General features: G+C 47.4%; 1 protein-coding gene across 2 annotated transcripts in view; it reads right to left on the reverse strand.

The window, feature by feature from the left end:
- Nucleotides 1-13,559, reverse strand: part of FGFRL1 (fibroblast growth factor receptor-like 1) — a 167,721-nt gene extending 154,162 nt beyond the window's left edge. Inside the window, exons 1-2 of one of the 2 annotated variants that reach the window (NM_204456.2) lie at nt 13,173-13,559; nt 12,143-12,250 (exon numbers count right to left, since the gene is read on the reverse strand). In NM_204456.2, coding sequence (NP_989787.2) covers nt 12,143-12,203 — 61 coding nt within the window. In that variant the 5' untranslated portion in view covers nt 12,204-12,250; nt 13,173-13,559. Of the gene's footprint in view, nt 1-12,142; nt 12,251-12,916 lie in introns of both variants that reach the window. The other variant, XM_025149470.3, reaches the window with a different exon arrangement.
- Nucleotides 13,560-15,453: the final 1,894 nt, after the last annotated feature.

A 15,453-nucleotide genomic window follows, 5' to 3' on the forward strand; every position in this document is an offset into this window, starting at 1 on the left:
TGAAAATATTTCTCAATTGAGGGTGTTGGTTATGCCTAGGGCTGCTTGGCCCTTTTCCACCCAAATGCCCTTTCAACAGCCACCACAGCCTTTCCGAGCAAAATGAAATCTTTTGGAAGAACTTCTCCTTTTGTGTATATGTGTAGAAATTGGTCTTTCCCAACACTTTTTCCCCTCCCTAAGATTCCAAACTTTTAGGTTGGTATTTCTTCGCTCCGCTCTGGGAGGGAAGTGAAACCCAAGGTGGGCTCCAGCAGAACACGGAGTAATGCTTGGGTAAAGGCAGGCCTTGTTGTTAGCATGCATGAAAACACTTTGCTGCTACCTGAAAAATCTGTAATTGATTTTTTTTTCCCCCCTCCTTTCAAGGAATCTCCCCACAGTTATCATCAAAAATAACCATGGCACAATGCCCAGTTCTCCCTAAAATCAACAGACTCTGCTTGTACTCAGCAAAGAGGGCAAGAGTGGAATTGCGGTCACTGAATGCAAATCACACGAGTGTGCAGTGCAAACTCCTCCGTGCATGCATAAGCTGCACCTGTCACCTGTTTCACCATGGGCACTTGTTCAGTCTTCAGACACAATTAGATCTTCTGGGCACTAACCCCCAGGACTAAAATGTTACACTACCTATAAAAACAACTTTGCATCATGTGTCTGTTGCATAAACCAAAACCTACCTGACACATTTGCTGACACATGTTCCAAGAGCAATATAAAATACTTTAAATGCTGTCATCCTCCTCCAGCTCTGCCTTAATATCTCTGTCCTGTAGCAAAATACCCTCCAACACATGCCACAGAAAGAAGGCCAAGCTCTGGTTTTGAGCCGGGATACTTACAAAACAAAGCTCTTTCCATTACTTTGGTGCATTTTTCATCTTCAACTCATAATGGAGTTGGGTTTTTTTTGTTTTGTTTTGTTTTTTTTTTTTTTTGCATTTAACAATTGTATATGCATTAGTCTTGCAGAGGTAAAATGGAAATAGGCTATAAGAATACAAAAAAAAAAGACTGTCATCAAGAAGATGTTAAAATTCATTCAGGCTTGTTCTTCTCTGTTGTTGTTTCAATTACTGTCTCCAGGGTGCAGGACCACAGCCCTCTGCATCCTTAACCAGTTCTTAGAAGTCCCAGCTCAAGTTATTTTGGTTTGGGGCTGTTTTTCAGAGTGGTGGCTCTGGGGGGGAGGAGGGGAATTGTGGGGTTTTTTTCTTTTCTTTTCTTTTTTGGAAGTGAGAAAGAAAGAGAGCTACGTTCGTCCAAATGAGAAAACAAAGATAGATCATTTGAGGGAGCACAGATTTCATTCCTTTATGATTTTGGCCTTTTCTGGGGCTTCTTGGGACAAAACACACAGCAACTGTGAACTTAAAACCCCACAGAGACATGACCAAGGGGACTCACGGGGATGAAACACGTTTGAGATGAGAACTGAGAGCAAGGGAAAGCCAGGGTGCAGCAAAGACGGCAACATGACAAACGCAAGCCAGGCAACACAAAGAGAAGACTGGCCTGAGGTAGTCTGAGCCCTAGTACAGAAGGGCCAGAAATGAACCACCCTCCAACCAACACAAACCAACAGCAATAAGCAAAGAGGAATAATTGATGCCCATCCAGAACAGTCCAAACTGCGCAGATGAGATCAGGTTAATAGGTGCTTTTCCCCATGGACCCCTACTGCATTTTACACTCCCCAGGGGCTACGTTATAAATGTTCACACAAAGGCCTACTCCTCCAAGGCCCTGAGCCCTCCCTTCCCTCAAAAGGGAAGGGAAAGGTTTTGCTGCCTATGGTCACACTGATATCCCATGAGCTCAGGCTATGCTCCTGTAATAATTTCACTCACCGCATTTTTTCCCACGTTGGCTCCTGCTTCCCAAAACACCTAACAGCAATGCCAGAAGAGCTTCACACCAGCACAAGAGAGATCCAAGTCTAGGAGCAGAGCAGAAGAAGGGGCAGGTGGTGCTGGAATCAATTTCTTTTGTCTTCAGCTGCCATGATTTCACACCTGAGAAGCATTTACTGCCAGGATCCAAGCAGCTGTAATTGGGCAGAGAAGGGTGTCCTATTTGTGCTGCTAATGATTCAATTTAGCAGGACAGCAACCAAATGCTTGACCTTTCCCAAAAATCCCATGAAGCAAACGCTCCATGTGACATGGCTCCAGCATTATCTGCCAGTAACAGGTGCATGATTGCAATTAGAAGTGATCAGCTGTAGTGATCCAAGAAGTGATCCAAGTATTGTTGGAGGCTCATTTGCCACCTTTCCACCCAAACTCCCTAGAGCCTTACTAGCTCAGAAAGCTTCAAATAACACCCCTTGAAATCATAGAATCATCTAGGTTGGAAGAAACCTTCAAGATCCAACCATCAATCCGATATACCAAGTCCTGCTGCCAAACTCTTAGTGCCACATTCACACATCTTAAACCAGGGATGGGGACTCTCATTGCCCTGAGCAGCCTGTTCCAATACTTAAGCACAACCTTTGTGATAAAATTCTTCCTAATATCCAATATAAACCTCCCTCAGTGCAACTTGAACCTGTTTCCTCGCATCCACTTGTCATCTGAGAAAACAGACTGACACCGTCCCCACCGCTGTAGAGACCAATGAGGTCTCCCCTCACTCTCCTGCAGGCTAAACACAAATCTCACAGCTATTACTCGGAAATTAGACTGGCAACCACAGCACCCCTCTGCACGCTGGTAGATCTTAAACTTGGCACTTGGTTTGTCCCGAGACCATTTCTCACCCCCAGCCCTAAATCAACTTCCGCTGCGAACAATGCTGCTGGTTTGTGTCTACAACAGATTTATTCCCTATTCCAGCAGCTTGCACGCCTGTGCCTTCAAGGGGCAGTAGCTACTTTGGGCGAATGGTTCCTTCTGGTTTCTGGGAATAAAAGGCTGCCCTCCATAATCGGGGTATTGTTCTCCCTAAATGAACCCAGACTCTGTAAACACGCTCCTCTGCACGGCACTGGGAGGGCGGCCGCGTGTGCATACGTACATGCAGAGAATGTGTCTTGCTCTAAAACCAGTAAATTATGTTAATTCATTTCCTCTGCCCAAGCAGCTCTAATAAAGTTGGGGAAAGGAGGAGAAAAAGTAAACAGGAGTGAATTACAAAAAGGTGAGGGGGAGAGGTAACCCAATAACTCCACCAAATGTCTCCTTTGGGAAAGGACATGGAATTTGCAGCTCGGATGAGCTCCATGGAGCCCTCCCTTGGTCCCAGTGGAAGTGGAAGTGCAACTGTAGCAATTTCTTTTTTTTTTTTCCTTTTCCTTTTCTCTTTTTCTTTTTCTTTTTAAATAAGGCTTCAGAGCCAGCCCATCTTCCGAGTTCAATCTTGGGAGCTGAGAAGCAAGCCCCAGCAGTGCCCTGATCCCAGTGAGCACGTCCCTGGGGGCTTTGCACACATGTGATGTGTGTGTGCCCCAGTGTCTGAGGCCAGTAGGAATAGTCAGAGCCTATTTGTAATTTTCTAACAGGAAAATAATTTCACTAAGCAAACTACCGTGCTTTGACTCAAAACCCTGATTAGCACAGTTTGAAAACAGGGCAGCATACTGTTCTGGGAATTAACTTGCTTGACCCCTAGTCTATAATGGCACTCAAATAATCTGTGAGTCAGACGAAGTTGAAAAACTCTTGGAAGACCACACTGAAAGAATTTACTGGATTTATTGGATTTTCTAGGATAAAAGAAAAATAAGCCTCAAACTCCACTTAGCTAGTCTGTAGTCTTCAGAGAGGCAACCTTTTTCTCCCAGTGCTATCTAGAAGAGGAACCTTATGCTGAGCTCTGGGTCTTCTTTGTTCCCCAGAAACTCTCAATAAATATTAATAATATTATAACCATGCAAAATTGTTTTTGAATAGTTCCTTGCTGCACCCTTACTTAGGATTAGTGGTAAAATGCGGAATCAGTGGACAGACTGCCACCTCTATGAGCCTGCAATGCTCATCCCAATAGGGGTACTCTTGGGAAGAAAAGCCACAGATAGAATTCCCAATTAAATATCCTGAGGCTACTGCCCATATATATCATTATCACAAACTATTGCTTGAAATCGTGCATACCCTCTGGTCTATCTCAGCTGGAGTAAGCAGGGAATCAGACAAAGCATTCTGCCTCAGTGCTACAAGCATTCTCTGGTCTAGATAAAGCCTTGCCCATCCCTACCTTAAACGTTTCCAGATAACAAATGTGGCAATTAGAAATAAACTGTCCAAAGCTTGTTCCCCTACATATGTAAATGTCTTCATAATGGGTTTACAACTCCTTGTCAATCAAACCTGTCAAGGAAAAGTAAACACCTGTCTGAGGCCGTGATTAAGTGGAAAGCTCCACTCTCATTAGGCCCTAACAAAATTAACCCCGGCAACACTGCATTTCTGATTGGTTGTGAATACCAGGAGGAGGAAAGATACTCATCAGCTCTGATCCCTTAATCTAGTTTTATATTAACTCCTGCAGATCACGATGAACCTTGCCTTGGCTTAATGCCACACTGCACAGGTCTGACACACAACCTGCTCTGACGAGGCTCCAGTTCCTGCTCTCTGGTAGGATTATTATTTCTAATCCTACTCACAGCCACTCAGCCACAACTACTGAACCTAAAAGGACTGTTACCTTTATAACTCGGAACAGTACCTGACACTGAATGCTTTGATATGAACAGACTCACTGGAGCTGTGAGCCTGGTCTCCATTTGCCAGTAGAGCTGGCAATAGCCCTCCCAGATCCCACATTAAACGTGCCCTAAAATACATTAAGTACTTCCTAATATTACTCATCCAACTAAACAGACAATGTGATTGCCACCAAGATACTGTGTTAATCTGAAGAAGAACATTAAAGAATTTGGTTCACCCAGAAACAGAGGCTCAAAGCATTCCCTATCCCAAAGGTATACAAAGTTTTAAGGGCTTTTAACCACCAATTTTACATCAACTGCTCAATGCCCAGCAAGCATGCAGCAACCCTGGAGGGGTATCCCATAATATCCAGAGGTTTGTCCTGTTATTCATTAACCTCTCCATCCTTGACATGCAGTTCATACACCTGCAACTTCTCTGACACTTGTCACTGCTTAACCAGTGTTAACAGATTGGGTTAGGTGAGAATGAAAACAGCTTCCTCAATTACTCCAACTCACACAAATCTGTTAGTCAAGAGGGAGAAAAAGAAACCAGTTCATAGTGCCCCAGGGTCTGTAGCAGCCTAACTCCTCTAGTTGGGCTGCTTCTGCTCTGAGGGGGCTGAGTAACTGCTTCTTCCCCCTCCTTTGGAGTTGATTTGGCTTCACCCCAACCACATGTCTAGAAAACGGAAGATATAAACTCATACAGAGTAATAGTAAAATACTAACAATCATAATGAAAGCCTCCCTTTGCAACAGGATGCTTCTGCTCCACGTCACACGGTGGCCAAAAGTCAATTAGGTACATCACCAGATATATAATGATACGGGGTACCTGGGAGGATGCAAAAGAAAAGGGAAATACAGGGCAGATTTGGAATAGCTGCATCTCACCATCCTGATCACGCACACAGGCTGCCCGTTCAAGTCTCTCTTTCAGTATTCGGCCTCACAAGGACTCAAGAGCATCAGCACTGTAGTTCAGAAAAAATTGCCTCCCAGAGGTTGTCTAATGCTTAGATTTCCCTCCATGACCTCTTCCAGCTTTATCCCTCCTGGACATCTTGTTCTGGAGAGAACTGGGAGGTGCACAGCTGCCACTGGTAGTCAGTACAAGGCGGTACCAAATTCCTACACCCATCAGTTCACCAGGCATACGTGAGCCAACCCAGCACAGAGAATAGGAATTCATTTGCAAAATAGGCAAATTTTTAAAATCAGCATTTCTGCATTTGTCTGTTGTTCCTGTATTTTTATTTAATACACACAAATACAGCTCCTAAAATAATCATCGAAGGCAATACAACCCAAGAGGCACTTCAATTGTGATAATCCTCACATTATTCACTTCTCAGCCACCTGACAGGATACCCAAGACTGTGCCAGCTGTTCTTGAAATACATTTACCAGACATGAGGAGCAGTGATTCGGGACCTTTTCAAACTAGAAGCCATTCGTACTGTTACTCAGGAGAGGCTGGGAGCAGAGGTGCAGCAGTCCCGAGAAACATTAACCTTCTCTGGGAAGCCTCTGTTCCCAATTTACATTCTTCTTCCCTTAGTGAAGCTCAAAATTAAGTTTGAACACTTAATGGAAGAAGTAGCCTGGAGTTATTGGCTGAAATTCTTCCCGAAAATTGGGGTGGTTGGGATGAAATAAAAACTTCAGGTTATTCGCAGCCCTGCTGGATACTGTGTTTCTACTGCAATACAATGGGGAGACTGTGTAATGAGGGCAAGCAATCAAGCTCCAAGCAGCCCGTTTATTTGACTCAGAAAGGGGAAAAGAAAAAAAAAAATAAATCCGAGATGTGAAAGGATTCAGCAGCGGATGGCATATATTAACTTGTTAAATAACACTTAGGCCAGTTGTCAGCTCCTCCACACCTAGCAACCCTGCCTGCAGAATGGCACCCATTCTTCGCGGATAAAACCCAAAGTTAAAGCGATGAATTTCCAAGTTGCTTTCAGCCCCCGCTGTGCATGCTCCGGTTGCCAGCCTGAGCCTGCAGCAGGCAGAATCTGTGTGTTTCTGGGAGAAAAAATCCAGCCGAGCTGTCCCATTGAGCGAGCAAGTGGAAGAACCCAAGATCCTGCCCTTAGCCCACCGCTGCCGGCGTACAGCGGGGATCAGCCCAGCAGTCGATACCACGTATCATCTGTGCAGGTCATCCTTAAGAGGTAGAATCAAAGCCTATGGGAGCAAGGAGGAGTCACAGCACAAATGCTCACAGGCTCCAAATCAGGTCCTAACCTGTTCCACCTGGCATGGGCTGCATCTGCTTATCTCATCCAGCGTTTGGGCAGCAAGACCAGGCTGTTTGAGCAAGTTTCTTTCTTTTATCATAGTACCACGTCAGATACAAATGAGTGCCAGGTTCAATAAGCCTGCAAAAGTCTTTGCAACTTGCACGTTTACACTGCTCTTAAAAAGTTCCCTTCTGCAAACAAAAGCATTCATAAAAAGTTTGGTGCAAAATATGAGGACAGGTCAACCCAACTAAAAACACAGGCATGCTTATATTACAGAATGCTCCGAGGGAAGACTGATTACAGAGAGCAAGAAAAGGGATAGAAATCCAAATTAAATGTCCAAAACAAGATCAAATGCATTTCAGCTTGAGCAGCTCACCAGAAAACACAGGAAGAGGGCAGATGAAAGACGAACTCTTTGAAACAAGACAAAATGAGGGGGTTAACGAAATGAAAGGGAGAAAGGAGCATTGCCACCGACACTTGTAATGCAGGGATACATTTGCACGGTCCCTTTGAACAGCACAATTCTACAGGTTGCTGCGGACAGAAGCAGGAGTTTCACATCTCAGGAAAACCAGAAAGCTGCACAGATTCCTCTCCCACTGAATAAACAAAGCTGTGACCAAAGGGTTTTGACGTTCTATTTTCTAATTTCAGATAGGTGGAAGAAGACTTCTGTATTATTATTTTCCCGCTTTGGTAGAAATGTTTTCTCTTTTCCAGTAAATAATCCAAAATACGCAGTCAAGGCAGTGGCCGTCCAGATCCCGGGCCATTGCACAGCAAGACGCCCACTGGAAAGGAATGATCGGCTTCACCGGCAAAAAAGTAGGTACCAACTTCCTAGCAAGTGTCAGTATTGCCTTTTTTGGCTTTTTTTGAACAATATTTTCTCATGAAAGAACCGCTTTTTCTGTATTTTCTCAAGCACGGCCTCGTGGCACCTCAAATTTCCTTTTGTGGACAAAAGTCTGGCTTTGGAACTGAGCTGCGTCCAGGTCCATCACAGAACAGACGTATGTGAATTTGCCGCTTGCGTCCTTTAATGAAGGTCAAAGCAACGCATGTACTTCAAAAACAAAGTTATAAAAATGTTAAGGAAAGTCCACACCTACTCGAGCCATTTGCTGAGTTTTGTTATATTCCTTAAAAAATAAAATAAAAAAATAAATAATCTAATTTTCCAGTACGACACACGCTGTACTTTATGTTTAAACTCAGCCACAGTTTAAAGAGACCGACGGTCTCGGAAGAAGGGAGGAACTACAGCTTAAAAAAACAACCAGGATTTTCGTAGATTGTCTTGTTGGCTTTCAGTACAAGTCGTGATGACGGATTATTCCCAAGCAAGCATGGCCCAAAAAAGGCACCAAACGTAACCAGGAAATCTGCAGCCACTTACATAAAATTTGGATCAGGCTATAGATCTGAATGCGCTCCTCTTTCACAAGTGAGGAATTACCGAGTTGTTATACCTGATAACAACACTGGGGCAGGAATAAAGGAGGTTGTATACAGAAGCCAACAGCCACCTCTTATATTATCTTATCCGCATTCAGTACCGTTCATTCTTATTTAACCTTCCCTAACTTTGTGGTTTATGTATCAAGTACTCAGCTTCCAAGAAATAACAATAACAATAAACGCAACCACAAACTTTCTAGCATCCCATTCCCTTTTCTCCAACACTTGGCAAAAAAGGCAAACGGCATTATTTCTGCACCAAACTGTTGAGTTTTAATATAGTCCCAACAACACGTTCCCCATAGAGCAGGAACCAACGAGACTTGGAAGCCAAGTGGTGCAGAGAGAAGCACAAGAGTAGAAAGTAATTAAGGTCCTGCTCTTCCCCTCCCTACGCAAGGCACTGAAAATGAAATCAACATCCAAACTAATTAGTTTCCAGCAGAATATCAGTTTACTCGCTAACAGGAGGGTTGTCACTGCTCTTACCAAAAAACTTCTAAACATACCGTACAAAATCTTGCTTAAGCCACGGGACCAAGCCAGGCACATCCCAGTGTGACCATATACGGTAACCAAAGTGAATCGGATGGCAACTTGACAGATTTGGAACAAATATTGCGTCGTGTGTCACTGAGTTAACACCAGTGGGAAAATATCAGATTGTATTACCTGTATCCGACCGGAGGTGTGGAGTGGTCGGAGCCACATTGCTGCAGGACATAGTCACCAAGGGTTACTGACCCAAGATGGCATTCGTCCCCGCGGAGGAGGGCTTTTATGCCCAGTATAGGGCTGTGCAGAGGGAAGGGGAACAGAGTGACATGAGGGACGAGCCACCGGCCCTGCATCATTCTCCCAGGTTAAGGGCTGACGTAGCTGGGGCTGCTGGCAGAAAGGCTGGAGCTGTCACCCTGTGCCTCGGCTGCCAGCCAGGAGGGATATTCCCCCACTGAGAGCAGGTTATGTGCTCAAAGGGTGGGTTTTGTGCACACAGAAGTTCCTGTGTTCACCCAGTAGGGAATGGAGGAGTGTGGAGGTTCACCCAAACAGCTCCCAAGGAGCAACCACTGAGTACAGCCTCCTTCCAGAGGGTCCTCAGCCTGGATTAAGATTGGTGTCTGGAGCATTTATTCCAGATTAACTATTTTGGAAGGGTTATTACAGTGTAGACAAGCCAAAAGTCTTTAAGTTCCAGTACTGGAAAATACAGGTTCAGACCTCGACAGAACTACCTCATCCTTCATCCTTTCATACAGAATAAGTTCCACTCCCGATCCTCTAAAATTGAGCCCTGCTCTTGATACTTTATCTTGTTGCTTTCTTAAGATTTTATGTTGTTTTTACTGTTGTTGATTTTATGTTACCTAATAAATCCCCTATTTCACTATTTTGTGTGTGGGTGATGAGATACAACAGGTCACAAGCGTGCAAGAAGGGACAGAGCCAGAGGGCACAGCTCCCAACCTGGGAAAAAGCTGCAGCATTGGCTTCATCAGACAGCCCTGTTTGTTCCTTCACCTTAAAAGGCACCACCTAAATACAGAGGTAAAAATACTACAAGGTAACATTAATGCAAGATTGCAGATGAGCTGCCAGGGAGTAGCAAGGCTGCGTTGCGTGGGCAACTTACCTCTGCCCCCTTGTGCAAATGCACTTAGGTACAGCCCTTGCCCAGTGCAGTGCACGCAACCAACATCCTAATTCCACCAAAATCTCCTTTTGCCTAATAAAAGAGAAGGGCCAATGCCTTCAACCAGAGCCTTCTCAGCCACCTTCCTCACCTGAGCACCTCTTGACAACACAGGTTAGGAAACGCTGGCACACTTTTTGCCACACGTGTACAATTTGCAATTGGGATAGGGCTACTAAAGGCTGTTCGGTCAAAACAAAGAGCCCTTCTCCCTCCAAATAAAAATCTCAGGCTGAGAAGCAGCCGATAGACCCAAGCAGGTGACACCTCCCCACCTCCAAACCCACCACATGATACATTTGGAAAAAATCTGCGGGCACATTCATGGCAGGACACGTTTTTACATGAACCTGAAGTTATCCCAAAGTAAACAACCAATAATCAGTGATAATGATTGGCCGCCCCAAGCGCGGCTGCAATGTGCCAGAGATGTGCCACCTCTGCTCACGTACACGTTTGATCCTTCATCTGCACCCATTGCTCTCAAAACACTCTCGATTTCAAAGAGAAGCAAAGCAGGATTGTAATGGTAGGGCCATGGCTCTGTTTTTACCACATCTACCCTTCTTTCTTCTCTTCCTCCCTCTTGCTATTAGCCAATGAGTGAATGATATTTTTCATGGGTTTGGCCCTGGATTTATACTCTATTTCATTTTAAACGTCCCACACCACCTCTCCATCCACATGCGGGATGGATTTTTCCAGCTCTGAATAGAGCGAGTTCAATGAACCCAATCACTATTGTGACCCTGTTAACGTTGCCTTAAAAAAAATAAATAAATAAAACACACACACAAAAAAACTCTTTTCCATAGGAAAAACAACGATGTTCTGAAATTAGCGCTGTTAATTGTCTGGCTCTTCTTCACATGACAGCAGCCCGCAGTCAATCGCACCGCGTTTTCCAGAGGCAATAAAAGAATACGAGCAAGACAAGTGCAAACAGCATCGAAACGGGGGCTGCCAGGAAAGCAGCCGACGCTCCGCTCACAACAGACAAAACTCCTTTTGTCTTCTGCCCACTTCAGATTTTTTTCAGAACTCCACCAGCTCCTCAAGTCTACGGCAATAACCTACATCCATGAGGTCGTCTTATTTCATACGCCGCTGCCTACAACTTCGGCGGAGTCTACATTATAGACCTGGCTGGGAACTCAGGCTGCAGGGCTCCGAGCCTATATGCACTGTTTTCTTTTTCATTCAGCTTCCAGCTGATCATTTTATAGTGCTTCTGCCTCCATAAAATATTTGCTTAGGAGCCAATGCGAAGATGGAAAAAAAAGCAAAGCACTAATCGAGCATTGGGTTTGTAGAGCAATGCTCCCTCCCCATCCCTTTGGTTTTATTTTTGGCAAATTACGGCCCCAGTGAAGCACAAGTTTTAAGATCTTTTGATTGCATCAGGTGATTTAAAGCTCTTCCATCAATTCACACAACTCCAGTGCTCATTCACTCATCTCCAATACTCATCCGCGCAACTCCGATCCTCTTGGGACGTGCAGCTGAAGCAGTCTACATCCCAAAGCCACGCACCCATTCTGCTGGAACAATGCAACCCCTCCTTTGTGAGCGGTGGTTTCCCATTCAGACACCACCAGCCAAGGTATGGGGCAGGGAAAAAGGCAGCATTCCCTGCTCTGACCCCACACTCGTATTAAGGCACCTTCCCACTCCCAGGTCAACGCATTTGGTAACCTGTGTATTGAAACCCGACTGACTGCTGGAGCCCCAGTTCTTAAATGTTCTCACTATCAGGAGCTGTCATTTGTCTGTCACCGGGGAGGTTAATGGATGTGTTTGTTACATTTGCTGGTGGGAATATACAGCGCAGGGGCTAGGGGGGGATTACAGAAGGGGAGAGGTATTTCTGATCCACGGAGGAATGCAGCTGCTTTCCTTTAAAATTAAATGGGATGCATGAGGAAAGCCCCATGCGAGCCCACCTGTGCTTAAGCGACCACAGCACCAAATCCACGCTGCAACCAGCAGCACCAAGAGGCAGCAATGGAGCACGTGTGCATGGCGAGGCAGCAAGCAGGAGGGCTCGAGCTGCTCAGTCCTTACCTCTCGCTGAGTCCGAGAGCGCGACGATTCCTGCGAGCAGGAGCGCCAGCTGCAATCCCATGTTGAAAAGCAGATCCCTGTGAGCTGCACGGGCTGCCGTCCTCGGAGCTGCAGGAAAGGGAGCGGAGTGATTATGGGGGGAAATAAGCAAACAGCCCACAAGTTTGCAGAGTTTTAAGGGCTATTGCAGAAGTGCAAGAGCAGGAAGAGTAAACGCAACCGCAGCGTGTTTGCAATTCATTCCTTGGTGCTCAGCAAGCAAAACTTTGCCCTCCGCTCTGCTTCAGCCTGATATAAATCAGAGACCCACTGAGGCCAGCACGCTGCTCTAAGTTTACAGTTAATGCATAATTCTCCGGTATCCCGCACAGAACCAGCCTGGAAGGCAAACAAAACGCGAGCAAAAGCGGCCCTAAACCAAGATTTCAGGTTAACAATTTGCGGGGGAATTCGGACGAGAGAGAGGGGGAGCGCTACCTCCACAGCCCCACACACTCCGTGCCCCGGCCCCGCTCTGCCCCGGGAACACGCGCTCCTCCAGCACGGATCATCGCTTTCTGATCGTCGCTTTCCTATTTTCCAGCCCTCCCCCCCCCACACACACACTCATTTCCCTGAGCACCAGAGGTGCGTCCCGGAGCCAAACCCCATGAAACACACCACCTTCGGGCGATGCCCTCGCAGCGATACGCCGGGGCAGATCGGGTTGACGTTCGTTACGCCCCACTCCCCTCCTCACACTCTCACTTTCTAAGCACTGTCTGAATCCCTCACCCTCGTAAAGCTCCCGCTGAGGTTCCTCAGTGCCCCCGAGATGCACAACGCGCCGCATCCAACCATCGCCTGCCCCATAGGGAGCTCGTAGGGACGGGTTACGGGGAGGGAGGGGGGGGGCAAGCGGGAAAGAGGGTTAGAAGCAGAAATTAGGACCTGGGGGCACACGGGGAATGATGCCGCCAGGTGTGTCCGCAGCCCAGGGGGGGGGGTATCCCAACCCACCCCGCTCCATTGGGGGGGGGGTCCCACTTACCTTGGCCGCTGCCGGCTCTCAGCAGCGAGCGCTGCCGCCCATCCCCGCCGCTCTCCGCTTCATGCCCTCCTGCCGCGGCCCCCGGCCGGGCGCTCCGTCGCCGCCCTCTACCTCATCGCCCCCCCCCGGGACCGGGGGCTGCCTGGATGCGTTGAGGTGAGCCCTCCCGAGCGGACACAGCACCCCCGGACCGGCTTGCTGCTCCAATGAGAGGGGTTAAAGGGAGAGAAGCGGGGGACGGGGTGGGGGGGGGTTATAATTCTCACTGCTTTTCGGAGTGGGGTGAGTGTGTGTATGTGTGTATGCGTGTGTGTGTGAGTGTGTGCGTGCGGAGGGACAGCGGGGACCTGCCGGAGCCCCGGGGGCTGCAGCCGCGGGATGCCCGGTGGTGCCGTCCCGAGCCGGAATCCCGTTTAAGGAGAGATGGGAGGAGGGGAAAGGGGTTGGGGAGTCGGGGCGAGAAGGAGGAAAAGGGGGAGGGGAAGGGGGGGCGAAGAGAAACGGGCGATCGAGCAACTTTCCCTGCAGGGCTTTGTGGCGGCGGGGGCCGAGCCGAGGAGGGCGGCCCGGCACCGCCCAGCTCCAAACTTCGCTCCAATCCCCGGCAGCCCCCGCCCTCCCCGCCGCTCCCCTTAACCCTTAGCGGCGGGGCGGCCGCCCCGCGGTCCCCGAGCCCCGTCCCGGAGCTGCCGAGCTCCTTCCCGGCCCCGCGCATCCCTGCGGCCCCACCGTGCGCAACCGCCACGGGCACCGCGGGTGGGCACCCCCATAGGGACAGCAGGGACGTGGCGGGGGGACATCGGGCCACATCCCGCCCATAGGCTGCGTGTCCATCTCAGTGCTCGGGCACGGCTCGTCTCGGGAAGAGACCGAATAAGCTGGAAAATAGGTTCTTGGGATGCCGTTTCCTGAGATGAGCTGCTACAGTTTGGCTACTAACATTTCGGGTTGTGTATTAGGAAAAACTCCTTCTCCCGGAGCGATGAAGCATTGGCACTGGCTGCCCGGAGGGGTGGGGGGTTCAATCCCTGAAGCTATTCAAGAACCGTGGAGATGTGGCACGAGGGACACAGCTCAGTGGGCAATACTGTGTTTCCAAGTGGTTTCCTAAACGTGTGTTGCCTAAACAGCTCTCCTTTTGTATCCGGAGAGAGAAACGTTGTTGACGTTATTTAGAATCACAGAACTCTTTAAGTTGGAAGAGTGTCCTAAAGGCTGCCTAGTCCAACCCTCCTGCATTGAACGGGGACACCCACAGCCCCATCAGGTGCTCAGAGCCCCATCCAGCCCGACCTCGAGTGTCTCCAGGGATGGGGCACCCACCACATCTCTGGGCAACCTGTGCCAGTGCCTCACCACCCCAATCTAAAAGACTTATTCCTTATATCTAACTTACATCTCCCCTCTTTTAGTTTGAAGCCATTTCCTCTTGTCCCATCACAACAGACCCTGCTGAAGAGTCTGTCCCCTTCTTTCTTATAGGTCCCTTTTGGATACTGAAAGGCTGCTATCAGGTCTCTCAGACTTACCAGCTCTCGTTTGCTGTGCTCCAGCACAAAGGCCTCCCCCAAGACAAAGCTATCTCAATGCCCAGTGTGGTTTGCAGCCGGAGAACCCCTACAGCCAGACAGGGAAGCAGCTCAAACCCACCTTATCTGTTTTGTTAGGATTATGAAATCACACCCTCTGTTATTGTTGTTACTAAATGCCTTTACTCAGTGGTTCCAGACAGCATTAAATCTGGATATACAAAATCAATGTGAAAAACACTCAAGACTAAACATATAAACCCCCTGAGCCAGAAACAAACAAAGTGGCTGACAATATCATTTTTATTTATTTTACATATTTTCATCATTTTTATTATTAAAGCTCATCATATGAGAAATCCCAGATGGACTGCTCCTCATGTCAGGCAATAACTTCAGCCTCATTGACTTCAAAGGCAGCGTTGACTGAGTCAAACCTCCAGGACTCGACCTACATGGTTGTGTTTGTGCCATGGGTCCTGATAAAGTCACTTCAAGTTGCACAAGATGAGATCTACAACTAGAGGATGATCTGTTGAACACTTCTTGGTAACATTTCCTGGCCGTTTTACTATGAAGGAGGCAAGGTTTTTGTCCCAAGGACATCACCATTTATTATCTAGTCCAAAAATATTTACACAACATTCTGTTCCCATGCACACTGAAGTCTGAAGCAGTTTCAGCTCAGAGGAAAAATAACCGTGGATGGATCCAGTCCTACATCCTCATTTTCTTATTGAAAAGTTTCATGT

This window comes from Gallus gallus, chromosome 4 (assembly GCF_016699485.2).
Source record: "Gallus gallus isolate bGalGal1 chromosome 4, bGalGal1.mat.broiler.GRCg7b, whole genome shotgun sequence".
In the NCBI taxonomy this organism is placed as follows: domain Eukaryota; kingdom Metazoa; phylum Chordata; class Aves; order Galliformes; family Phasianidae; genus Gallus; species Gallus gallus.